At 41.8% G+C, this 25,195-nt stretch overlaps 2 protein-coding genes across 2 annotated transcripts; one reads left to right on the top strand and one right to left on the bottom strand.

The window, feature by feature from the left end:
• The first annotated feature begins 1,133 nt into the window (after positions 1-1,133).
• On the top strand, positions 1,134-1,718 carry LOC131025543 (uncharacterized). Its single transcript, XM_057955336.1, has one exon. It carries the CDS (start codon positions 1,134-1,136, stop codon positions 1,716-1,718), a length of 585 nt encoding a protein of 194 aa, XP_057811319.1.
• A 6,537-nt stretch (positions 1,719-8,255) lies between these two features.
• On the bottom strand, positions 8,256-11,072 carry LOC131025544 (uncharacterized). Its single transcript, XM_057955338.1, has 2 exons — positions 10,697-11,072; positions 8,256-10,594 (listed from the first exon to the last, which is right to left on the bottom strand). The coding sequence occupies exons 1-2, from the start codon at positions 11,070-11,072 to the stop codon at positions 8,256-8,258; spliced, it is 2,715 nt and encodes a 904-aa protein (XP_057811321.1).
• Between the last annotated feature and the right edge of the window lie 14,123 nt (positions 11,073-25,195).

The following is a 25,195-nucleotide window of genomic DNA, read 5'->3' on the forward strand; positions in this document are numbered from 1 at the left end:
GTAATCTTAATTTCTTATTTTGTAGGAGGCACACACCCTCATTTATGATGTAATATCACAAATATTTGCTGATGCAATTAGAGTTGTATAAGAAGAAAAAGACAAAGGTGCCTTATGGAGACGAAGTTGATGATTGTGGTTATGACGATCAAGATGAAGATGTTTTGACAAGTTTTTAGTCCATTTTTCTTATCCTAGCCTGATGCAAGATGAATGTTTGCAGACTTCTTCTTATGTTCTTATTTGGAGCCACAAAACTTTGATATATTTGAATTTCTTTATTTGAGAAAAAATCATTTGTATGATTGGGGTTGTGGAGCGAGTATACATTATTTTCCATTAAATAATCTTATGTGTTAAATCATTTAACATGCTATTTTTATTTACTTTTATGTTTTGGAATTTGAATTTTTTATTGAGTAATTAGTATAGATTATTTTATTTTTTAAAATATTATATATATATATATATTTATATTTTGATTATGTTTAATATTTATATTTATTTATTAAAAATATTGTTCAATTTCGATGCCCGTCCTATACAAAATTAATAATATTTTAAATAAAAATAATAATTCTTATAATTGAAAGAAACAATTACTTATTTCTTATAAAAGTATGACTTTATATATACAAAAATAATTGAGTCAGGTAGGATTTGAAGCCCGTGACGTGACTAAGGGCCTCTACGTCCAAAAGTGATAACATCTCCCATATAATTCCGGCGGAATATAATGTATTTTTTTTTTTTTTTTGATCAATTAAAAATCTATTAAAAAACTGGGGCGGTACCAGGAGTACCAAAAACATCATACAAGTGGTGCGTACTCGTTAGAGCACCACAAGGTAAAAGGAACATTGGAATCGACCACATGGAAGATTTTGTTCCAGCTCCAAAGCCTCCCTTTGACCTCATTAACAAGATTGGGCACCTCCCAATTCTTGTTCTCAAACCTACTCTCATTCCTATACTTCCAGATCAGCCAAACAGTCCCGACGTGTACAATGTATATGTAAAGTGGACATCCGATTTAGCATATATAGACTATAGAGAAATAAATAGGAATGAGGCAAATCCAGAATTCATTTTAGAGCTATTAATAGCAAAACGCACGCGGCGGCTTAACAGATATGGCCTCTCCCCACACCCACAAGAGAAGAACATTACTGATACGGCTATCGGTGGCCATCGCCGCCGTCCTAGCGCTAGCGCTGCTCATCCTCATCCTCGCCCTCACTGTCTTCAAGGCCAGGCATCCGGTCATCTCCGTTAACTCCATCGCCGTCTCCGACCTCAATTTCGCCGTCGACGTCGCCAGGCTCCGCCTCCACTTCAACGTCAGCCTCGACACCAACATCACCGTGCGCAACCCTAACCGCGTCGGATTCAAGTACGCCAACAGCAGCGCGCTCCTCCGCTTCCGAGGAGACGACGTCGGGGAGGTGCCGATCCCCGCCGGCGAGATCGGCGCGCGCGACACCAGGAATCTGGACCTGACGCTGGCGCTGATGACGGATCGGCTCATCTTCGACTCCGATTTCTACAGGGAGGCGATCACCGGCACGCTGCATTTCGAGACGTTCATCAGAATGGCGGGTAAAGTGAGGGTGGTTTTCGATTTTCACGTGGTGTCCTACACTAGCTGTGATCTGGAAATTCATCTCTCCACACGGATGGTTTTCAACCAGACCTGTCGTTATAAGGTTAAACTTTAATTAGTTTCTCTTTTTTGCATAATCACTATTGATTTTGTGTTCATACTTGTAAATTGTAATTTGCTTTCACAAGATAGATTTAAGATTTGTGCACAACATTTGTTGGTTTGTTAACGATTTGCATTTGCATAAATTGATGGTCCAACTCAAAAAAGTACTAATATTTCGGTTTAGACGGTTCAATTTTCAAGGAGAAGTAAATTTGGAGGTGGAGAGGAGAGCAGCAAGTCTCCACATGGAATTTGTTGATTAAGAAAGGTTGAAAGTCTTTTCTATAAAGAAGCAAAAGTCTGCTGCTTTGGGTTTTTGAATTTATCTTTTTCTTAATTCGAGGTACAGAATCAAAACAAAGGTACCGAGGTCCAACGTCCAAGCATCTTAACATTTTGATTTTTTCACAAAAACACACTATCAGTATCACTCCTAAGAGGACATCTACTCGCAGGGGCGGATCCAGGATTCAATGTTAGGGGGGTTGAATCTATTGGACTACGGTGCTTGAAAATATTTACACGGGGGTTCGGGGGCGGGAGCCCCCGAAGCAAATTTTTTTTAGCATTCCGTACACTTCATTTCATACATTTTTTCAACAATCACTTAATATAATAAGATAATTGTTCGCAATTCAATTAATTCAACATCAAGTAGATTGAAAGCATATAAAAACGTACTTTTATTCATTTTTCTTAAAAAAAAATTGTTTCATCTTCTAAACAAATAAACTAATTTTCATTGTTAGTAATTAGTAATTTTACTTTTACCTTTAGAATTGACTCAAATTTCACATTAAAAATTAACTAAGAAAGAAAAAATGATAAAAATAATACTATAAATGTAACAACTCAATGTGTTGAGCAATTAATATGGATAGTTGGATACTATAAATAATGTATTACTATATTTTTTCTTGTATTTTTTTATTTATATACACATATATATAGATATAAAACAAAATAATAAATATATATATCTATAATTAAAATTAAAAAACAAAAAAAAAAAAAAAAAAAAAAAACTCAAAAATTGGGAGGGGGCTGAAGCCCCCCTAGCCCCCTGGATCCGCCACTGTCTACTCGAGTAGAGCGTTGCACTCGAGTAAGGCGTTGCAGGGGACCTTACTCGAGGCCTACTCGATCCTTCGAGTATGCACGAGTAATTTAATTTAATTTTTGTTTAATTCTCTTCTCCTCTTTAAAAATTAAAAAAATCAAATAGGCTATTAAGTAACCCCAATACAGCACTACTTACTCAATATGATCCTCCTCTATCAAGTAAGCTATCAAGTAAGCCCATTGCGGATGCTCTAAACAAACAAAAAGCCAAACACACAATCTACCTTTAATTGTTTGCGAAAAAAGATAGGCCATAATAATTAAAAAATAAAAAACTATAAAAAAAACTACAATGTGGATAAAATAATTAAAATTAACTAAATTCTTTTTTATTTTGAACTAAATTTTTTAAATAAATTTACTTTTAAAATATTTAATCATATTTTTATCTAGACATATTTTGTCCAAATAACATTATTGTAAATAAATAGCTAGTAACTTTAACATACTCCACTAGAAGCATCCTCAGCTGCTCAACCACCGTGCTTCTGGACCTAATTCAATTCCCGAATTGTGGGATGGACCAAAGGGGTAACAGTAACAAAGAAAGAACTTCAACATTTGACTTATCCAAGCTCATAAGAGCACCTCCAGTGAGGGGTGGCCAAGCCGCGTTGATGCGGCGCACTGGAGGCGGCCGCGCACTGGCGCAACCCCCCTTCCCTCCCCCTGCCCCCTCCCCGGTCGATGCGGAATGATCGGGAAAACCTGGTGCTAAGGGGGGAAAGGCGCGGTGTGTGTTTACAAGCACCCATTTTAATTAAAAAGTAAATAAATAGTATTTAAAACGTAGAGAAAAAGAAGATGGAATAGACGCAGATAAGAAGAAGAAGAAGAATCGGGTGATATTGTTATTTTTTTTTTAAAATTGTTATCTCATTTTTTATTGGGCTTTTTGCCCTATTTAATGTTGAATGGGTCAGATAATAGATGGAATAGCGGCCTTTTTGCCCTATTTAATTTTTGTTGGATTTTTTTTTCATTTCTTTTTACCTAATTTTTAATTTTTAATATAATTTTTATTTTACTTATTATAATTTTATTTTAATTAACGTAATGTTCAAATTTAATTTTAATGAAATGTTAAATTTGAAAATTGAAGAGTAAAAATAAGATAAAATAAAAATTTGAAAATAAGAGCCTTTTATAGAGTTAGTGCATGGAGGCTCTAAGAGCAACTGCAGCGCATAGTGCGAAGGGGGGATCGACCCGGGTCTTAGGTGGGTGCCGCGCGCTGGAGACGCGCCCAGATGCGAGGCGGGGTCGAAGCCTCAACCCGGGGCGAGAGAGGAGAGTGTATGCCCAATTTTTTTTAAAAAAAGAAACAAAAATCGGTAATTTTGAATTAAACGGCTCTTTTGCAATTTTTTCTTTTTTAAAAAAAAATCGACCGTTGATTGCAACGGCTCTTTTGAATTTATTTTTTTTTCTTTTTTTTCTCTTCTATAAATACCACTCTTCCACTCTTTCAAATTCACCAACATCTTCAACTACAATTCTCTCTCAAAAACAATTCTCTCTTCTATATTTCCAAAGATGGATCATGAATTCGATGAATACCTCGAGCAACAAGGCGGAATGAGGCTTCCAATGATGGGGTTTGCTCTATTTTCACAAGCCTCCAATGTCTTGGCTACGGGAAATGTTCCTACGCCGGCGGCGAACGCCAACGTTCAAGAAGAGCCGGAGGAGGCGAAGCCGAAAGCCAATGGCACCCGCGCTGCATATTCTAGCGAGGAGTCCGAGCTCGTGGCAATCTTGTGGGCGGAGGCAACCCATAATCCTGTTTTGGGGACCTCCCAAAAGTTGCTCCAATATTGGGGAGCAATCGCCGAGAAGTTCAACGCGCTCAATACGTCGGGAGCGCCGCCGCGAAAGCCGGATCATCTCAAGTCCCACTTCGCCCGTGTCCAAAAGGAGACAAAATTCTTTGAGGGCTTCTACAACACTTGCAAGGACAATTGGGGGAGTGGTATGAGCGACGATCAAATCTTCCAACAAGCCCAGACGATGTTCGAGGCGAATTTCAAGAAGCAATTCTCCTACGTCAAAGCTTGGAAAGTGCTTCGTGACCGCCAAAGATTCACGTCGCAAGCCGGGGATGTCCACTCCGCCAAAAAGTCGAAGGGCTCCGATGGTGGAGCAATCACTACTTCTTCGGAGCCGAGTGTCACGGCGAGACCCCAAGGCCAAAAAATGGCAAAGCGAGACAAGGGCAAGGCGAAGAAGGGAGAAGGGTCTTCGGGAGGAGGATCGGCGTTCTCCGACGCCCTCGAGAAGGTGGCCGAAAGCATGAAGGAGCATGCTCTCAAAACGGGGGAAATCGCCGAGGTCAAAAAAATGCAAGCCGAGATGAAACGAGAGGAGAAAGATATGAAGCTCTTGAACAAGGACACGACGGGTATGACGGATGCACAATTGGCCTTGCACAACCACCTAGTCCAAGAAGTGCTCAAGCGTCGAGGGCTTATTTAAATTAGAAAATTATGTTATTTTTTATTTTATTATCGTATTTTAATTATATTTTTAATTTTATTTAAATTATTGTAATGTAGAATTTTAATTTTAATGAAATTTGAATTTTAAAAATAAAAGTGTAGAAATATGAATTTTGTGGAAATGGGGATCTAAGCACCCACCTAAGACACAATGCATTGGAGAGGGGTGTGTCTTAGGTGGGGCTCACTCCTAAGACACCCCTCTAAGCAACAAGCATTGTGGATGCTCTAAGGTTGGGACCACTTTATAGAGCCTCCCACTGGAGATGCTCTAAGAAGAGATAGTGGTTGTCTAGAGAGCTATTTCTCTATAAAGTTACTCATCTCACAACAAGGGTCTCTATAAGGTGGCTCTATAGATTTTTCATTTCATTTCTAAAAATTAAATTTTAAATAAGTTTTAAAATAAAAAAATTATTGTAAGGGATGAATCTGACAATTGCGGAAGTGACGTCAGTCACGTCAGGATCGACGGGCACTAGCAACCTGAGACCACAAGTAACGTTAGAGCCCTTCGAAGAGCACCGGTGGGGGTGTCAATGGAAGGGCCTCCGACGCTCAAGTCAGTGAACGATAGTAATAAAAATCGTATTGAAAGCAATTGAAAGTAAATGAAATAGTGAATCGGATCGATTTGGTCGACGGAGTTGAAGGTGATTGAGCAATGAGCGAGGGTCGTTGGGTTGTCTCGGTTGATCTGATCACCGAAAAACCTAAGGCTGGGAACGTGGAGGCAGAATAGTGCTAGAGAATGTGTTGGAATGCGAATGATCGTAAGTATCAGTATGAATGTTAATGACGGCGTGTCCCCCCATTGTGCTAATGAAATAGTATATATAGGTTATGGGCCTGCAAGGAGACGACTAGGGTTAGGGTTTGTTGGAACGTTCTTTGAAACCCTAGCGGTTCCGATTTTTTAGGAAACGATCTTCTGCGACTTTCGTTTGACCTAGTCACCCATGTTTGACTAGGTTTTTGTAAGCTTGTAATCCAGTTTGTATGCTTTCGTGTCGAGATGTTTACTATGGTGCTGCTGCCAGAGCGGAGGAATCGCGCCTCTGCCAGAGCAGAGAAATCATTCCGTTGCAGAGCAGAGGGGTCGCTGACTCCTCTGGCGAGGACTTCGCTGATTCCTCTAGCGAGGGTTTCGCTGATTCCTCTGGCGAGGACTTTGCTGATTCCTCTGGCAAGGACTTCGCCGATTCCTCTGGCGAGGCGCCAGAGGAATCGCGGCGAGTAGGGAAGTCGCCCCGAGCAGAGGAATCGCGGCGAGCAGGGAAGTCGCCCCGAGCAGAGGATTCGCGGCGAGCAGGGAAGTGACCCCGAGCAGAGAATCGCGGCGAGCAGGGAAGTCGCCCCGAGCAGAGGAATCGCGGCGAGCAGGGAAGTCGCCCCGAGCAGAGTAATCGCGGCGAGCAGGGAAGTCGCCCCAAGCAGAGAATTCGCGAGGATTTCGCTGACCTCTGGTCAGTCGGATTTTATCTACTACAGTTTGTCCCCCACTCCATAGTTGGAATTTTTTCAACTATGGAGTGCAATTTAACTTGTATAGGGTGCGCATAGTGAGCAGGGCGTTGCCCTTTTCTTTGATTCCCGGCAGCTCGCGTGAAATAGGTGAGCCGGAAAAATGTGGTATTAAATGGTCGGGGTGACACAACACTGGGCGTCCTAGAACCGCGATACTTTCAAAGGCCCAAAATGTATCCAATGGCGTTGGATGTTACGGTGGCGATGAATCATAAATGAATAAATATAGAATCAATCGGTGAATTGTTGTTGAACCGCGAATTGTACCTAGTGTTTGATTGGAAATGTGAGAGAGGGTAATTGGATTATTGAGAGCTCGAGAGTAAATTGCTGTAGTGTTGCAAGCAAAGATAGCGTAGGTTTCAGATTACGCGTACATGGCTATTTATAAACCCATGCTGGGGGTAAGATAGTAAATTCGTTGCTAAAACATGCGCCTCGCGTGGTCAAAGGCATAAGAGTAAATTTGCCCCTAGGCGGGAGATTTTCCCGCTCTTTTGGTGATTTTTCCGGCGAAGGTGCGATTTCTCTGGCAAGAGCCATTTCTCTGGCGAAGGCCATTTCTCTGGAAAAGCGAAAAATTTTCAGTTTGGGAGAGGCGCACTTTGCGCTGATGGACACGATGGGTCTTTACCTCAGGTTCGTGAAACGGGCTTGTGCCTTGTATAAGTAAGTTCTTCCCCCCATTTAGATTTAGTTGTTGAAACTTAAGTCTAAATTCAGGACGTTCGGGGTGGGACGGGCTTGCGTCTTTTAAATGAAGTTTTCTTCCACCCATTTAGACTTAGTTGTTTAAACTTAAGTCTAAATTCAAGAAGTTCGGAGTGTGATGGGCGTGAGCCTTTGACATAAAATTTTTATCCCCCCCATTTAGACTTAGTTGATAAACTTGAGGCTAAATTCAGGGTGTTCGGGGCGAGATGGGGCTTGCGCCTTGTATGTGAAAAAAAAAATTCCCCCCATTTAGACTTAGTTGATAAACTTAAGGCTAAATTCAAGGTGTTCGGGGCGAGATGGGGCTTGCGCCTTATATGTGAAAAATTTTCCCCCCATTTAGACTTAGTTGATAAACTTAAGGCTAAATTTAAGGTGTTCGGGGCGAGATGGGGCTTGCGCCTTATATGTGAAAAATTTTCCCCCCCATTTAGACTTAGTTGATAAACTTAAGGCTAAATTCAAGGTGTTCGGGGCGAGATGGGGCTTGCGCCTTATATGTGAAAATTTTTCCCCCCTGGTGTGGAGGGGGAGGGGGCTGCGCTCCTTAAAGCTGCCTACATACCCAATTAAGGGATCAAGCCCGAATGTAGTTCTGACTTGCATGCAAAGGTCAGTAATTGTAGTAGATGATATGGGTCTCGGAAGACCTTATTGAAATAAGGTGAAATTTGTAGAGTTTAGGATCAAGCGTGGTACTGCTTGAGATGTAGGGCGTTCCAACTGTTGTTGATTTCACGTCCGTCTGTCAATCGCAACTTGTATGCTCCACGTCCAACCACTTTGGTGATCAGATATGGTCCTTCCCAATTCGGGGCTAATTTACCCGCACTTGTTTCCTTGGTGTTCTGGAACACTTTTCGCAACACCCAATCGCCCGGCTTAAATGTGCGAGTGCGGATATGTTTGTTGTAGTGTCTGGCGATACTTTGTTGGTAGGAAGCTAGTCTGATATTCGCTTTGTTCCGTTTCTCGTCGAGGAGATCTAACTCGTGGCACATGGCCTCTTGATTCCCGTCGTCTGTCGTGAGCTCATGTCTGGCAGTGGGTACTTCGCTTTCTGTTGGGATTACTGCCTCCATCCCATATGCGAGGGAGAATGGTGTTTCCCCTGTTGATGCTCTTGTAGTTGTTCGGTATGACCATAGCACGCCTGGTAACTCATCTGCCCATTTGCCTTTGGCCTTCTCTAGTCGTTTTTTCAAGGTGTTCATGATGGTTTTGTTGGAAGATTCCGCTTGCCCGTTGGCTTGGGGGTACCTTGGCGTTGAGAAGCTTAGCTTGATGTTCCAAAATCTGCAAAAATCTTGAAAGTCTGCGCTTATAAATTGGGACCCGTTGTCCGTGACGATCTCCTTGGGCACCCCATACCGGCAGATCACGTTCTTCCATATGAACCCCTTGACTTCTTTGTCACGAACTTGGTGGAAAGATTCTGCTTCTATCCATTTGCTGAAATAATCGGTCACTGCCAACATGTATACCTTCTGCCCGGGTGCGGTGGGCAGTTTGCCTACAATATCCATCCCCCATTTCATGAATGGCCACGGTGAAGTGATAGTGGTCAGGGGCTCCGGGGGCAGATGTGATATTTGGGCGAATCGTTGACATTTGTCGCACTTTCTAGCATAATCAGCTGCGTCAGTTTTCATGGTGGGCCAATAGTAACCGTTGGTTAAAGCGCGGTGTGCGAGGCTTCTTCCTCCTGAGTGATTGCCACATTCACCTTCATGTAGCTCGGACAAGACGTATCTTGCTTCTGCAGGGTTAATGCATTTCAAGTATGGACCGGTAAATGAACGTTTATACAGTTTACCTCGGATGATGCAGAACCGTGCGGCCTGAGCTTTAATTCGACGTGCGTCATTCCGATCATCTGGGAGTATTTCTCTTTCGAGATATTCCATTATTGGGGTCATCCATGTTTGTCCGACTGATACTGCAGTCACGTGTTCCTCGGCCTCATCTCTTTGTATTGCTGGATATTGAAGGCAAGTGATAGTTATGGTTTTAGGTTGTGCAGTCTGGATTGCTGACCCCAGATTGGCCAAGGCATCAGCGTGGCCATTTTCCCCTCTCGGCACTTGATTGATGGTAAATTCTTCAAAGCACAATTGGAGTTCTTTCGTCTTGCCCAAGTAAGCCGTCATTTTCGCATCTTTGACTTGAAATGTACCCTGCATCTGATTGACTACAAGTTGAGAATCACTAAATACGTTAATGCGTTTTACCCCAATTTCTTTAGCTAGTCCGAGTCCAGCTATCATGGCTTCATATTCAGCCTCATTGTTGGTTGTTTTGAAATTACATCGGATTGACCGCTCAATGTTGTCTCCTCGTGGTGATGAGAGGACGATTCCAAGTCCGCTCCCTCGTACGTTGTTGGATCCATCAACATATAGTTTCCAAGTTCCAGTTTGGTCTGGTTCTTCCGTCAGACAGCATAACTCTTTGTCGGCCTGTATAGTAAGGTTAGGTGCAAAGTCGACAACAAAATCGGCTAATTCCTGAGATTTAAGTGCGGTCCGTGGTTTATATGTGATGTCGTATTCGCTCAATTCTACTGCCCACTTTGTCAATCGGCCGGATAGTTCCGGCTTATGGAGTATGGCCTTTAAGGGGTACGTCGTGGCGACTACGATCGGATGGCATTGGAAGTATGGACGTAACTTTCTCGCTGCATGGACCAGTGCGAGGGCCAGCTTCTCTAGCTGGCTGTATCGGGTCTCTGCCTCAAGTAGTGACTTGCTCACGTAGTAGATTGGTGACTGCTTTCCCTCTTCCTCTCTGACCAACACGGCGCTGACGGCTGTATCAGAGACGGCCAGATACACCAACAATGTCTCGTGATTCTTTGGTTTTGCGAGTAATGGCGAGCTAGTCAAGTACTGCTTGAGTTGCTTTAAGGCTTCCTCGCACTCCTCAGTCCACTCGAACGTTTTTGATTTCCTCAAAGTGTTGAAGAAGAGGTGGCATTTTTCGGACGATCTTGAAATAAAGCGGCTTAAAGCGGCTATTCTCCCCGCTAGTTTTTAGACGTCTTTCACATAGGTGGGTGAAGGGATTCCCTGGATCGACTCGATTTGAGCCGGGTTTGCCTCTATTCCCCGCTGGGTAACCATGTAACCTAGGAACTTTCCTGCATTGACACCAAAGGAACATTTAGTAGGATTTAGCTTCATATTGTATTTTCTAAGAATCTCAAATGTCTCCCTCAAATGATCAATGTGGTCCCTTGCACGGATGGACTTGACCAACATGTCATCGATGTAGACTTCCATTGTTTGGCCCAGCAAGCTTGCAAACATCCGATTGACCAGGCGTTGATATGTTGCTCCTGCATTCTTCAATCTGAATGGCATATATTTGTAGCAAAATAGCGCTATGCTGGTCATGAAGGACGTCTTCTCCTCATCATCAGGGTGCATCCGGATTTGATGGTATCCCGAGTATGCGTCCATGAAACTCATCAATTCATGTCCTGCTGTCGCGTCCACTAGCATGTCGATGTGTGGAAGTGGGAACGAGTCTTTCGAGCATGCCTTATTGAGGTCCGTGAAGTCGATGCAGACCCGTCATTTGTCGATCTTTTTCTTCATCACCACCATATTTGCGAGCCATTCGGGATAGTGGACGTTTCGAATGAGTCCATTCTTGAGGAGCTTCGTGACTTCATCATTCACTACTTGGTTCCTCTCTGGTGCAAACTTTCTACGTTTCTGTTTCCTCGGTGGGTAGCCCGGGGTGACCTGTAACCTGTGAACAATAATACTAGGGTCAATCCCTGTCATGTCCTCGTAGGACCAAGCGAAACAATCATAGTAATCAGATAGGAAATTGATAAGCTTCTCTCTGAGCTCTGGTTCGAGTTGTGCTCCAATCCGAACTTTGTGGTTTGGAAAGCTCGCATTAATTTGAATTTCATCTATTTCCACCGTCTCTTCCTCGATCAGGCTGCGTGGTCTCTTCGTTTGTGCAGCTCGATTATAGTGCTCCGTCTGGCACCTCATAGATTTCGACTTTCTCTCTGGCACCTCGGTGACTTCGCTGCACTGGCCTTTGTCGATTTCGCTGCTCTGGCAGCTTCGACTCCTCTGCTCTGGCAGCTCGTCGACTTCGCTGCTCTGGCATTTGTCGATTTCGAGGCTCTGGCCTTTGTCGATTTCGCTGCTCTGGCAGCTTCGACTCCTCTGCTCTGGCAGCGCGTCGACTTCGCTGCTCTGGCCTTTGTCGATTTCGCTGCTCTGGCAGCTTCGACTCCTCTGTTCTGGCAGCTCGTCGACTTCACTGCTCTGGCCTTTGTCGATTTCGCTGTTCTGGCCTTTGTCGATTTCGCTGCTCTGGCAGCTTCGACTCCTCTGCTCTGCAGATTTTGATTTATCTATTCTGCAGACTTCGACTCCTCTGCTTCGCAGATTTCGATTTCTCTGCAGCTCCGTGTGTTGACTCATGTCTTGAGTGCACTGCAGGGTATGATTTGGGTGTTCCTGTTCTCCCATGTGCTTTGAATGGGACGGAGCTTCTTGCTGTAATTGCTATAAAGACGGGCTTTTCGCTTTCATAGTGGTTTGGTAGCACGCCCTGGAGTCCTTCTGCTCTCCCTTGATCTCCTTAACTCCCCACTTGGTTGGGAATCGTATGACTTGATGATAGGTGGATGGTACTGCTTCCATTCCGTGGATCCATGGACAGCCCAGGATGACGTTGTATGCTGACGGGGCGTCTACCACGAGGAACTTAGTGGAAAGATTGACTCCCTCTGCGTAGACGGGAAGATCGATCTCCCCTACAGTAGTCGTACTTTCGCCACTGAAGCCAACGAGTACGGCTGCTTTCTTGATTAGTTTGGACTCGTCCAAACCCATCTCCCTGTATGCACTACAAAACAAAATATTGGCAGAGCTACCATTGTCTATTAGCACACGCTTTGTTAAACAGTTAGCAATATAAATGGAAATAACTAAAGCATCATGATGGGGGTGTAGAAGCTTGTCTGATTCGGATGTTGCAAAGTTGACTGTTAGGGTTGAATCCGTTGGTCCAGCTTTGCTGGAAGGCGGAGCCCCTAATTTGCTTGATCTAGCCTGTCTCGTGTGTTTCTTGGCGGCTGAGTGGGTGATTCCGCTGACTTCGGAGCCTCCGGATATCACGTTCACAGTCCTCTCATGGTGTGGCCGGTCTGGTGGGCTGTCGTCTCTGTGTTTCTCTTGTCTATCCCTTCCTTGTTGTAGGGTAAGCTTGCCCTTTTCGGTTAGGTAATCGATGAGGTGGCCTTGATTTAGTAGGTGGGCCACTTCCAATCTGAGGGCGATGCAGTCCTCTGTTCGATGTCCATGGTCGGCATGGAACTCGCACCACTTGGATCTATCTCTCTGGTCGGCTGGTGCCCTCATCTTTTCCGGCCATTTGACCTTGTTGCCTAGATTCCTGAGAGCTGAAACCGCCTCGGTCGGCGAGATAGATAAGTTGTATTCTGGTATCTTGGCTCTTTCTCGTGGTCGCTTTTCGTAAGGTTGGTCATACTCTCTCCTTCTGTACTCTTGTCGTGGAGGTGGGTAAGGTTCAGACCGCCTATCGCTCGTCATCCTATCCACCCTGGAGTCTCTTCTATTGTTTCTGCTTGGTGAAGATCGGTGGTGACTGTATTGATCTTCTTCCCACTTGATTTGTGCCCATGCCTTGGCAAGGACGTCCTCCATTGTTCTACAAGGGTATTTGGTAAGATCTTTGTAGAGGTCTGAGTCGGGCAGAAGACCCTTTCGGAAGGCGGTGACCGCCGTTTGGGTGTTGCAATTGGTGATGGACACCTTCTCTTTGTTGAATCGGCTGATGTAGTCTCGGAGAGACTCGCCACGCTGTTGTACCACAGCATAAAGATCCTTCGATATCTTTTCGAGTTTCCTGCTACTAGCGTATTGCTGCACAAATATATCTGTTAGTTGAGCAAAACTTGAAATAGAATAATTTGGAAGGTTAGTGTACCACTGGAGGGCCGGTCCTGTCAGACTAGAACCGAACCCCTTACACATGCAGGCCTGCCTCAATTCACGAGGAATCGCGGCAGTGAACATTCTTTGCTTGTATTGAGCGATATGGTCGGTCGGATCCGTCGTGCCGTCGAACATTTGCATGCTCAGGAAGCTAAACTTGATGGGCATCTCCACCAGGGCAATCTCATCCACAAATGGGGAGTCGGCATAGCAGTTCTCCGAGCTCTTGTGGATAGGTGCCGGGACATCAGGAATTCGCTGGATCATTGCCTCCATTTCGGCCAATCTTATGGCCAGGGCCGGGTCCATGTTCGGATGGGTACTGGTCGTGCCTTGTTTGCTTGAGTTGATATGGAATGGTTGATCGGACGCATTGTTATCTTGACCAGCTGTAATCGTTTGCCTTGAGATTCCGTCCAGCTGACACGTCAGGGTGTTGCGCACGTGATCTCCTTCCAGTTGCCCTGGTGGTACTATTTGCACCTGGGTAGTGTCGGTCTGACCTGTCAGAAGAGATCGAACCACCTCTCCTGACATTGAGTTGATCTGGGTTGGGGTTCCCATTACGATTGTCCCGGTCATCCCGGTCGTCCCGGATGTTCCAGTTGTCTTAGATACCCCAGGTGTCTGATCTAGGACTTGTGTTTCACCTGCAGTCACAAGAGTAACACCCGTGTTATGATGAATTATCCCAGATCCAGTGTTTCTTACCGAAGATAATGGATCGTCTGGGATGATCTCAGTTCCGTGAGGGGTGAGAGGGATGTCCTCGATGTCCACCATGGAATTGACGGGGACTCAGAACCGGTCCAGATGGCGTGTTTGAATTGGCGGAGGAGTTTGGATCTGGGTGAGAGTGTTCAGTCAGGCTAGCAACTCTAGGTTTTGCTTCTCCAACATCAGCCTACTGACAAACATGGTTTTCGTACCTCAATATCGCATGAATTGTTGTCATTTTCCCCCATGAATTGATTGCTAATATGTGTTTGTATCCCAATTTTGAGTTTTGTTGAGTTTTAATTCCTTGGTGTAGTTTTGGAGTGATTTCAGGGAAAATCAAGAATTAATTGGAGGATTTTGAAGACATGAGATCGAAGTACGTCTCGAGAGGAATCCGTGAGCGCAAACGGCGACCAAATCCGAGTCCGGAGGAGGGAGAACGGAGCAAAACGAGCGGACTGTGCAAAACGCCCAGTACCCCGCGGTCACCACCCGCGGCCGCGGGGTAAGACCGCGGGTCAGCTGTTCCCGACTCAGGAGACACCCGCGGTCACCACCCGCGGCCGCGGGGCGGGACCGCGGGTCCCCTGAGCATCCCCCACGTTTGAAGGCCGCGGACGCGGGCCGTGACCGCGGGAAAAGGGCGGGGCTCCCCCAAATGGACCCCAAACGCGATTTTAGCCTCAAAACTCCATTTTTCTCTTCTTTTCCCCAATCATTCACCACACACACCCACTTCATCTTCCCCAACTCTCCAATCCCAAACCCTAGCCTCCATTCTCTACCATTTTTTTCTCTCTTCCACACACAAAAACAACACCAAAATCAAATAAAGAAGGGGAAGACTTGGAAAGGAGCTCATCAAGACTACATGATTGAAGATCAAGATTATAGGATTTGTCTATGAATCTCTATCTCTCTATATCTTTATTTATGTTTTCTTATGACTTGAGATTTGCTTTTATTATGAATATGCTTGGCTAAAATCTCTTATCTTAGGGATTAGATTAGATGGATTTGTAATGGATTGATTTCTTTGTTCAATATATATCTTGATTGTGCTTATTGTTATCTTTTCAAGTCCTAGATTTATCTCTTGTATGATTGGTTGGCCACCTTTTGTGCATTTATAATTTGTGATTTGAATCGGGAGAGGATAATTACAATAGATTAGGAGTTTGATACATATCATCTCAATAAACCGGGAGGTTGAGAGGTGGGTGAGGGCTTGTTGATCTTTTGTGCTCTTGGGAGTTATAGGTTAGAAATTGACCGGGGACGGCAATTATGACCCGTAATCTACTGTTTTAGTCGTCCGGGAGGGGGCTAAAACTAGTGGGGAGATCGTCCTAGATAAGTAGGCCATATCAAGATTTATATTGATTTAGATTGAAGTTCATTACGATCCATCGAAATCTAGTCCCTAGGATAACTTTCATTCGAGTCATTCCCCAATTTATTAACTAAGTTTATCTTGTTGTTATTTTATTTACTTGCTTTATTTAGCTTTGTTTTAGTTCTCAATATCTCTTCATCTTTGGTTTGTCTAAATAGATTGAAAACAACTTATTAATAATATTTAGAAGTTTGAATTCACCAATCCTTGTGGGATACGACCTTGCTTCCCTATGTTGCAACTACACCGTATACTTGCGGCGTGGTGAAAATAATAGCGAACAAGTTTTTGGCGCCGTTGCCGGGGATTGGTTGAGTTTTTACTTTTGATATTGTGAAAAGTTGTTTTTATCTAATTTAGATATTGTTTTTATGTTTGTTTATTTATATGTTTATTTGTTTTTGTTAGAGAAAATTGCTCCACAACCGTAAAAGCGGCACCAAAAAATGGATGATGGAAGGAATGAGTTGGTTGAGCAACTCCAACTACAATTGGCGTTGATGCAACTTAAGTTGCGTGTTTTGGAAGCCAAAAGAAATTGTAGGCAACCAATGATCCAAAAAGCCTTCCAACCAACACCTTCCTATGGTGACTTTTATGACATGGGGTGCAATGCCATGGAGTGGCAATCACCATTGGAGTATGAGGACCATTTCAATAGTTGGAATTATGAAATTTCTTATTCCACTCAAGAAGGCTTCCAAGGGGGAAATCGATACTATCAAGAGGAGAAATCAAATTCAAAAGACGATCTCCTTCAATGCTTCATAGCTACACAAGCTTGGATAGAAAAAAGTCTAGCAAAATCGGAGGTTATGCTAGAAGAGCAAAGAAGGTCTTTGGCTACCACTATGGAAAATCAAAAGCGAATTGATGATTTGTGCATGGCCATTAGCCTTCAAAATGGAACCTTGTATGAGGAACCAATGCCAATGCTAAGTGAAGAGCCTCAAGAAGTTGAAGAAGATGAGGATCAATTCTCCAAATCCCTTGAAGTCGAGAGCCCAACTTTTCCAATGCAACCTCTACAATTCCAAAAAGATGAAGACTGCACAAGCTTCAAAGAATGCAAAGTCATAAATTTTGTCGATCCTTACCTCGACACGGGCGATTCTACGAAGGCTTGCTTCTTTCACTTTTATTTATGTTCATCTTTTGATTTTTATTTTGATTTGCCTAATAAGGAATTGTTTGAGTGTGGTGATACTCTAGATGGTGAACGAGATTACCATGACGCCCGGGATGTCTCAAGAATTGCAAAGCCACCATATTTTTGGATCGCAGCGGATGGAGCTTGCAAATTTGATGAGAAATGGCCACCGCCTAAGCCTCCACCTCGTTTGTGAGTACGAGACAAGTAACCATTTTCTCCTTCATCCAAACTTATTTCTCCTTTGTGTGAAATAAGTTTGGGGGGAGGGTGAAGATGGGTTACTTATCTCGTTTATCCGTTGTTTATTTATTTAGTTAGTTTAGTTTTCGAATAATGAGATTTTGTCTCTGTTTTTGAGCTTTTCCTTGTCTTTTGTTTTTGAGCTTGATTGTTGAAAAACATGAGTTGGATGAAATGTGTGTTGGGCTTATGATATGAATGTTGCTTTTGAAAAGAAATTGTGTGTATCACTTGTGGATTATGCATGAAAAGTTTGAACTTGTGACAAGTGAGTTAAATGTTTTGCCTCCAAGAACTTGATAATGAGCTTGTAAGATTTGAGCCATTGATTGTCATATTATCACAATCTCATTTTGTTCTTGAGTGTAAATCGATTGAGCATGTATGTTGGTCTCTAGAACTTGCCATGAGTCCTCTCTTGAAAATAAAAGTAGATGTGTTGTTAATATTGAAGTGATTTAAGGCCATCTTTGTTAGCCACTTGACCCCAATTGTGCCAAATTCTCATATGATCCTAGTTTACCCCTTTTGTGCCTTGTAGCCTTTCTTTGAATGAACCAATGATAAAGGGGTAGAACTTAGAGTGTTAGTGGTTGCTTTGATGAAGAAAAAAAGTTTGGGAAATGATTGAAATTGCTTATCAAGCTTTGATTGTGTGAAAATCACTAATCCCCTATGAGCTCAAAAAGAAAAAGAAATGAAAATGAATGTGAATAAAAGAGCATAAAGGGGAGTGATTTGCCTTTTGAATCATAGCCATGATAGATATCACTAAGGATGAAAAGATGAAATGTAGGGATTTTGGTTTTTGATTGATAAGAGAAATGGTGAAGTTGATTTGTTCATTGTGATTGATGGATTGTGGGATGAGTCACTTTGCCTAAAAAAACTACTCACCTTACCAAAGAGCCCTCATTACAACCCAATGAAAGCCCTTTTTGATCTCTATTTATAACACATTGAAGCATAGAGAGTTAGGACAAATGGCAAGCCTATGGTAGATTGCATGCATTGTTTCGAATTGAGTGTAAACACGTCCATTCTAAACACTTGAGAGTCGAGTGCATCATTGAAACATTCACCTTGTGAGGATTCAAGCTTGGAGGCTATAATGTTGAACTTACTATCACTTGTGACTTCTTGAAATGCATATCTACTTGTGATACACTAGTGAAATATTTTGAAAAAATTGAAGCCCTTGAAATGACACCAATTCATTCTCACATGTTTGTTATCTTTTATTTCTCTTCTCTTTGTTGTTTGGGGACAAACAACGCTTTAAGTTTGGGGGGGTTGACAAACATGGTTTTCGTACCTCAATATCGCATGAATTGTTGTCATTTTCCCCCATGAATTGATTGCTAATATGTGTTTGTATCCCAATTTTGAGTTTTGTTGAGTTTTAATTCCTTGGTGTAGTTTTGGAGTGATTTCAGGGAAAATCAAGAATTAATTGGAGGATTTTGAAGACATGAGATCGAAGTACGTCTCGAGAGGAATCCGTGAGCGCAAACGGCGACCAAATCCGAGTCCGGAGGAGGGAGAACGGAGCAAAACGAGCGGACTGTGCAAAACGCCCAGTACCCCGCGGTCACCACCCGCGGCCGCGGGGTAAGACCGCGGGTCAGCTGTTCCCGACTCAGGAGACACCCGCGGTCACCACCCGCGGCCGCGGGGCGGGACCGCGGGTCCCCTGAGCATCCCCCACGTTTGAAGGCCGCGGACGCGGGCCGTGACCGCGGGAAAAGGGCGGGGCTCCCCCAAATGGACCCCAAACGCGATTTTAGCCTCAAAACTCCATTTTTCTCTTCTTTTCCCCAATCATTCACCACACACACCCACTTCATCTTCCCCAACTCTCCAATCCCAAACCCTAGCCTCCATTCTCTACCATTTTTTCTCTCTTCCACACACAAAAACAACACCAAAATCAAATAAAGAAGGGGAAGACTTGGAAAGGAGCTCATCAAGACTACATGATTGAAGATCAAGATTATAGGATTTGTCTATGAATCTCTATCTCTCTATATCTTTATTTATGTTTTCTTATGACTTGAGATTTGCTTTTATTATGAATATGCTTGGCTAAAATCTCTTATCTTAGGGATTAGATTAGATGGATTTGTAATGGATTGATTTCTTTGTTCAATATATATCTTGATTGTGCTTATTGTTATCTTTTCAAGTCCTAGATTTATCTCTTGTATGATTGGTTGGCCACCTTTTGTGCATTTATAATTTGTGATTTGAATCGGGAGAGGATAATTACAATAGATTAGGAGTTTGATACATATCATCTCAATAAACCGGGAGGTTGAGAGGTGGGTGAGGGCTTGTTGATCTTTTGTGCTCTTGGGAGTTATAGGTTAGAAATTGACCGGGGACGGCAATTATGACCCGTAATCTACTGTTTTAGTCGTCCGGGAGGGGGCTAAAACTAGTGGGGAGATCGTCCTAGATAAGTAGGCCATATCAAGATTTATATTGATTTAGATTGAAGTTCATTACGATCCATCGAAATCTAGTCCCTAGGATAACTTTCATTCGAGTCATTCCCCAATTTATTAACTAAGTTTATCTTGTTGTTATTTTATTTACTTGCTTTATTTAGCTTTGTTTTAGTTCTCAATATCTCTTCATCTTTGGTTTGTCTAAATAGATTGAAAACAACTTATTAATAATATTTAGAAGTTTGAATTCACCAATCCTTGTGGGATACGACCTTGCTTCCCTATGTTGCAACTACACCGTATACTTGCGGCGTGGTGAAAATAATAGCGAACACCTACTCTCCTTTTCCTGGGCCATCTGGTCTATCAAAGCATTGAGCTTCGCGTTCATCTCCACCTGGGCTAGTAGTTCCGATTGGGTTGAACCCAATTGGTCTGAGGCGTTCTTCGGGTCATGAGCGTCGTTCGGAGCACTCATGGTGTAACTTTTGATTGCTAGGGCCCCACGGTGGGCGCCAAATTGTAGGGGATGAATCCGACAATTGCGGAAGTGACGTCAGTCACGTCAGGATCGACGGGCACTAGCAACCTGAGACCACAAGTAACGTTAGAGCCCTCCGAAGAGCACCGGTGGGGGTGTCGATGGAAGGGCCTCCGACGCTCAAGTCAGTGAACGATAGTAATAAAAATCGTATTGAAAGCAATTGAAAGTAAATGAAATAGTGAATCAGATCGATTTGGTCGACGGAGTTGAAGGCGATTGAGCAATAAGCGAGGGTCGTTGGGTCGTCCCGGTTGATCTGATCACCGGAAAACCTAAGGCTGGGAACGTGCAGGCAGAATAGTGCTAGAGAATGTGTTGGAATGCGAATGATCGTAAGTATCAGTATGAATGTTAATGACGGCGTGTCCCCCCATTGTGCTAATGAAGTAGTATATATAGGTTATGGGCCTGCAAGGAGACGACTAGGGTTAGGGTTTGTTGGAATGTTCTTTGAAACCCTAGCGGTTCCGATTTTTTAGGAAACGATCTTCCGCGACTTTCGTTTGACCTAGTCACCCATGTTTGACTAGATTTTTGTAAGCTTGTAATCCAGTTTGTATGCTTTCGTGTCGAGATGTTTACTATGGTGCTGCTGCCAGAGCGGAGGAATCCGCCTCTGCCAGAGCAGAGAAATCATTCCGCTACCAGAGCAGAGGGGTCGCTGACTCCTCTGGCGAGGACTTCGCTGATTCCTCTGGCGAGGGTTTTGCTGATTCCTCTGGCGAGGACTTTGCTGATTCCTCTGGCGAGGACTTCGCCGATTCCTCTGGCGAGGCGCCAGAGGAATCGCAGCGAGCAGGGAAGTCGCCCCGAGCAGAGGAATCGCGGCGAGCAGGGAAGTCGCCCCAAGCAGAGAATTCGCGAGGATTTCGCTGACCTCTGGTCAGTCGGATTTTATCCACTACAATTATTAAATTTAAAATCATATTAATGTAAAACATATCCTAATAATTAAACTATGTATCCCATCCTCGACGTTTAACGATCTTTTCCACCATTCGATTATGTACGGCTAATTCTTTCGGCCCCATTCTCGAAGTGTCGGTGTTTAAAATTTGGTTGTCGGCTATGTCGCACTTAACTTGTTTTACATCACCAACGTAGTCAATGACCTTTTCCGTTAACAAGTCCAATTTTTTTCTTATTTGGGGCTGACGACGATTCAATTTTTTCCATTTTCTTTTGACACGCTTTGTCGTTTTTTGGCCTATTATCCTAGTCGTGATGCTCGGTTCGGAGGACGTCGTCGTGTACCACCCTCAGAGGCATTCTTTGTCATTTTCGTTGAATGGACGTCTTCATTGACAGAGGCGAATCGTTGAGATTCACGGAGGATGCGCCAAGACGCAAAGTATTTGAATTGAGCCTTGTTGTTTGTTTGAAATATTTCTTGGGCTTGTTGGATGATTTGATCATCGCTCATGTCGATACCCCAATTGCTTCGACATTTTTCGTAAATCGCCTCCCAAGCCTACACATTCTTTTGGACACATTGAAAATGCGATTTGATTTGTTTGTTGTCGCGTGTTAGCGTGCTGGGAGGATGAGAATCATTATAACGTTTCGTGATTTTTGTCACAATATAATTAATTAAATAATTACCACAGCCATCTAAATCAATAAAAATACTAAAAACAACGAATATATATACAACCACCTAATATTATAAAAGCATCATAGATAATTTTTAACATGATATAAGAAATAATAATTTACTCAAGAAACTCAACTTATAACTATTCAATATTTCAATGCATCAGTTTATTAAAACTTATGCACAAGTTTTTACGCCCTTCCACATGTGTTAAAAAAAAATATAGAGGCCCACATGATTAATAACACACTAAACAGATTTTTAAAGAGCAGTTACCGTTTTCAACGCATATTACTTTTGAAAAAAAAAATCGTCAGTTTTTGAAAAAAGATATTACGCATACAGAAGATGGAACAACATGATTTGTTGATTTCTTAAAGAAAAAGATCAAAGTTCAAAAAATAAATTCCGCACCCAAGAGGTATCTTATCATTTTCGGTAATAGTTTATGAAAAATCATCTGCTGCAATTTATGTTCACTTGTGTATGAAAAAACCATCTACTGATTTTGCGATTTCTTAAAGGAAATGATCAAAACAAAACATAAAGTCCGCACAAAGAAGTATTATGATTATATTCTCACTATTTTCAAGTAATAGTTTACGAAGAATTATATACCACATTTTTATGTTCAATCGTGTATGAAAAAAATTATCTACTGTTACCTTATTTTACAGGCAACGGCGCTAAAAAGTTTATCACTATTTTATTAGCAACGTAAACTGCAACTAACACAATATAATTGTAGCAAATAAAAAGTAATCGAGTATCGTATTCTCAGGAACTGATACAACGAAATAACTTTATCTATTTCCTAAACAAACTAACACAATAGACAAACAATCGGAAAAAGGAGAGTATTAAATTAAAACTAAAATTCCAAACACAAGCAAAGACAATTCAGGTAAATAAATCAGATAATAAAAACAACTGACCCTAGGGTAGTAAATTCATCAACTAAATCCACATAATCAACCTATTAATCCTAATTACCAATTTAATCCAATTATGATGAGAGATCACAATTATAATCAATTACTCTCGTCAGAGCAGCAAAGATCGTAGATTAATAAATTATCTATCTCCGTCAGGTCTCAAGATAATCTACTAACTCCCAATAGCTCCCTATGATCCGCCCATCTCCGTCAGGTCTCAAGGTTAAAATCATATCATACATTCCTGAATGCGCTAAACAGTTATCTCCGTCAGCTCTCAATCCGAATAGCTACACATCAAACTATTGATCAGATAATTCACAAGAATTCAAGCACCAGGAATTATGAATCATAAAGTGGAAGGCAAAAATGTATTAACAAATTAATCACATGAATTTAGTTAACTATTTACAAACCCTAGAATCAGCTAAAGAAAACTAGCCAGACATAATAAAATAAAACATAAACATAATTATAAAGACAACAATTGAAAGAACTGAATTAAATAAAACTCTGAATAAAACTGATGAACAATCTTGAATCTTCAATCCTAGCAGAAATCCGATCCAAGCTCTAAAACGGGAAAGCAATAATAATCTAAAGGTATGAAACTGAAAAACTAAAGTTGGGAACCCTAAATAGGTCACAAGAGGACCTATATATAGTGCCAGAGTAAAATATAGAGTTTGAGCTCGAAAATAACATTGAAAACGCATAAAAAAATGAAATCCCGGACGCGCAGTGACCCAGTCGGCGGTCACCTCGTCCTTCACAAAATTCCTTCATGATGCGGTGGGCGTGCGGCGGTCACCGCCAGGTCGCCGCCGTCTTGTTGTTGTACGTGACTTTCTTGTTTTGGTCATAACTTTCTTGTCCGAACTCCGATTTGTGATCCATTTGCGCTCACGAACTCGTATTGAGACGAACTACAACTTCTATTTCGGACAAGTTTTCCAAAATCGAACTCAATAATCCTGCAAATTCCTTCAAAGTTTCAGCAAGAATCATGTTTCACAAGATAAATCAATATAAGCACAAAACAATCATCCAACACTCAATTTCCTATAAAATTAACATCATATAAACATTAAAAATCATGGAAACATGTGTGTTATCAATGGAACACAATCTTCAATGCTCATTTGACCATGATTGATTGAATATGAAAAATATCAAACAAAAATTAATTAGTAATTCCTACAATGTAAATATTGAGAAAAAGTTATAGTAGATAAAAATTATACAATAACTAAAAAGGTAGAATGAAGAACAACACCTGTAATGTGCTTTGAATGAGTAGATGTGAGATTAAAAGCAGAAAATTAGAAAAATAAATATTAATATACTTTAAGAAAAATAGAAAAGTAACAAGCATCAATTGAAATCTTTACAACGAACTCAAAATAAAAGTTTGATAGTTGCAAAACAAAATTAAATAAATACTTGATTATGTACTAGATATGACAAGTAATATATCACATAAATATAAAAAAAAAATATTAAAATAGCATTAAAAATATTTTAAGTGAGTTCCAAACCAAGTGGTCGAATTTTATCCTTTGTTCATAGGAATAAGATTTACTTATGTTTCACAACTCATATAAAGATTTAGAATATAAACTCTGTAAATAATATTTTTTTAGTAAAAATAGATAGATCTATGACGTAGATATAAAAAAACACATACTTCTACATTCTAACTTGAAGATTCTATAGAAACAACTTCATTTTATACCATATTTTTTGCATAAAATGAGATATGTACAATTTTTAGATTTCAATAGATCTATAAGTAATATGTCTTACAATATTTTATTAATAAAAATGGACATATATATACAATTGATGAGGACGGTATTTGGGCATCCGCTTTGAGACGGAAAGATCGACCCAAATACCAATTCCATAAACAGGGGCAAGACCTCCCCATATCATTAATAGGCAAGTTCTTGTTTGCGAGTTTAGACCTGACATAGGAAATGAAGCAGAACCAAGGGGCTCAGAAGAGGACTCCAAGTTTACAACAAGACCTGGGAACCACAGAGTAGACGGGCATTTATAGATCCAGCGCATGAGGACTCTGGAAGGGCGCAAATATGAAGAAAGAGACAAAAAGTCATTTTTATAGCTACGAAAGGGTGCACCTAGGAGTGTTTGTTGTAACCGTTTTGTAGGCGGTCCCTCTAACTTTCAACAGAAGCAGCAACGACGGAATAGTCGGTTGTCGGTCCACGTGGAAGATGCTAAAGATGAAAAGACGAGGACACCCACGATCGAGAAGAATGAGGACCCTAAAAAGACGGAAGTGCCCGCTCCGTACTCAGAGCTAAATTTACCAAAATACCCTCGATTGTAATAGTCTATAAATAGTGAAAGAATCTATGTTGCAACACACAATGACACTTCCAGCAATAAAATTACTCCTACTTTTGTGCAAATTCATGAATTCCTTTTACATTTAAATTCAAACATCACATAGTTGTTGCTTAAGAACTCATTCCCAATAAGAACTAAGAAAAAATATCTAAAGTTTATTTCCACTAGAGATCAAGAACCTGGTTTTTACAGAAGCTCTTTGGAATCTCGCAGCCCTCTCATCAAACC

This window comes from Salvia miltiorrhiza, chromosome 5, assembly GCF_028751815.1.
Source record: "Salvia miltiorrhiza cultivar Shanhuang (shh) chromosome 5, IMPLAD_Smil_shh, whole genome shotgun sequence".
NCBI classification, from domain to species: domain Eukaryota; kingdom Viridiplantae; phylum Streptophyta; class Magnoliopsida; order Lamiales; family Lamiaceae; genus Salvia; species Salvia miltiorrhiza.

Coding starts and splice junctions, on each gene's coding strand:
- LOC131025543 (XM_057955336.1), top strand. CDS start 1,134: ATGGCCTCTCCCCACACCCACAAGAGAAGAACATTACTGATACGGCTA.
- LOC131025544 (XM_057955338.1), bottom strand. CDS start 11,072: ATGCTAGTGGACGCGACAGCAGGACATGAATTGATGAGTTTCATGGAC. Junction 10,595..10,696: donor CAATGCAGGAAAGTTCCTAG/GTTACATGGTTA, acceptor TCTAAAAACTAG/CGGGGAGAATAGCCGCTTTA.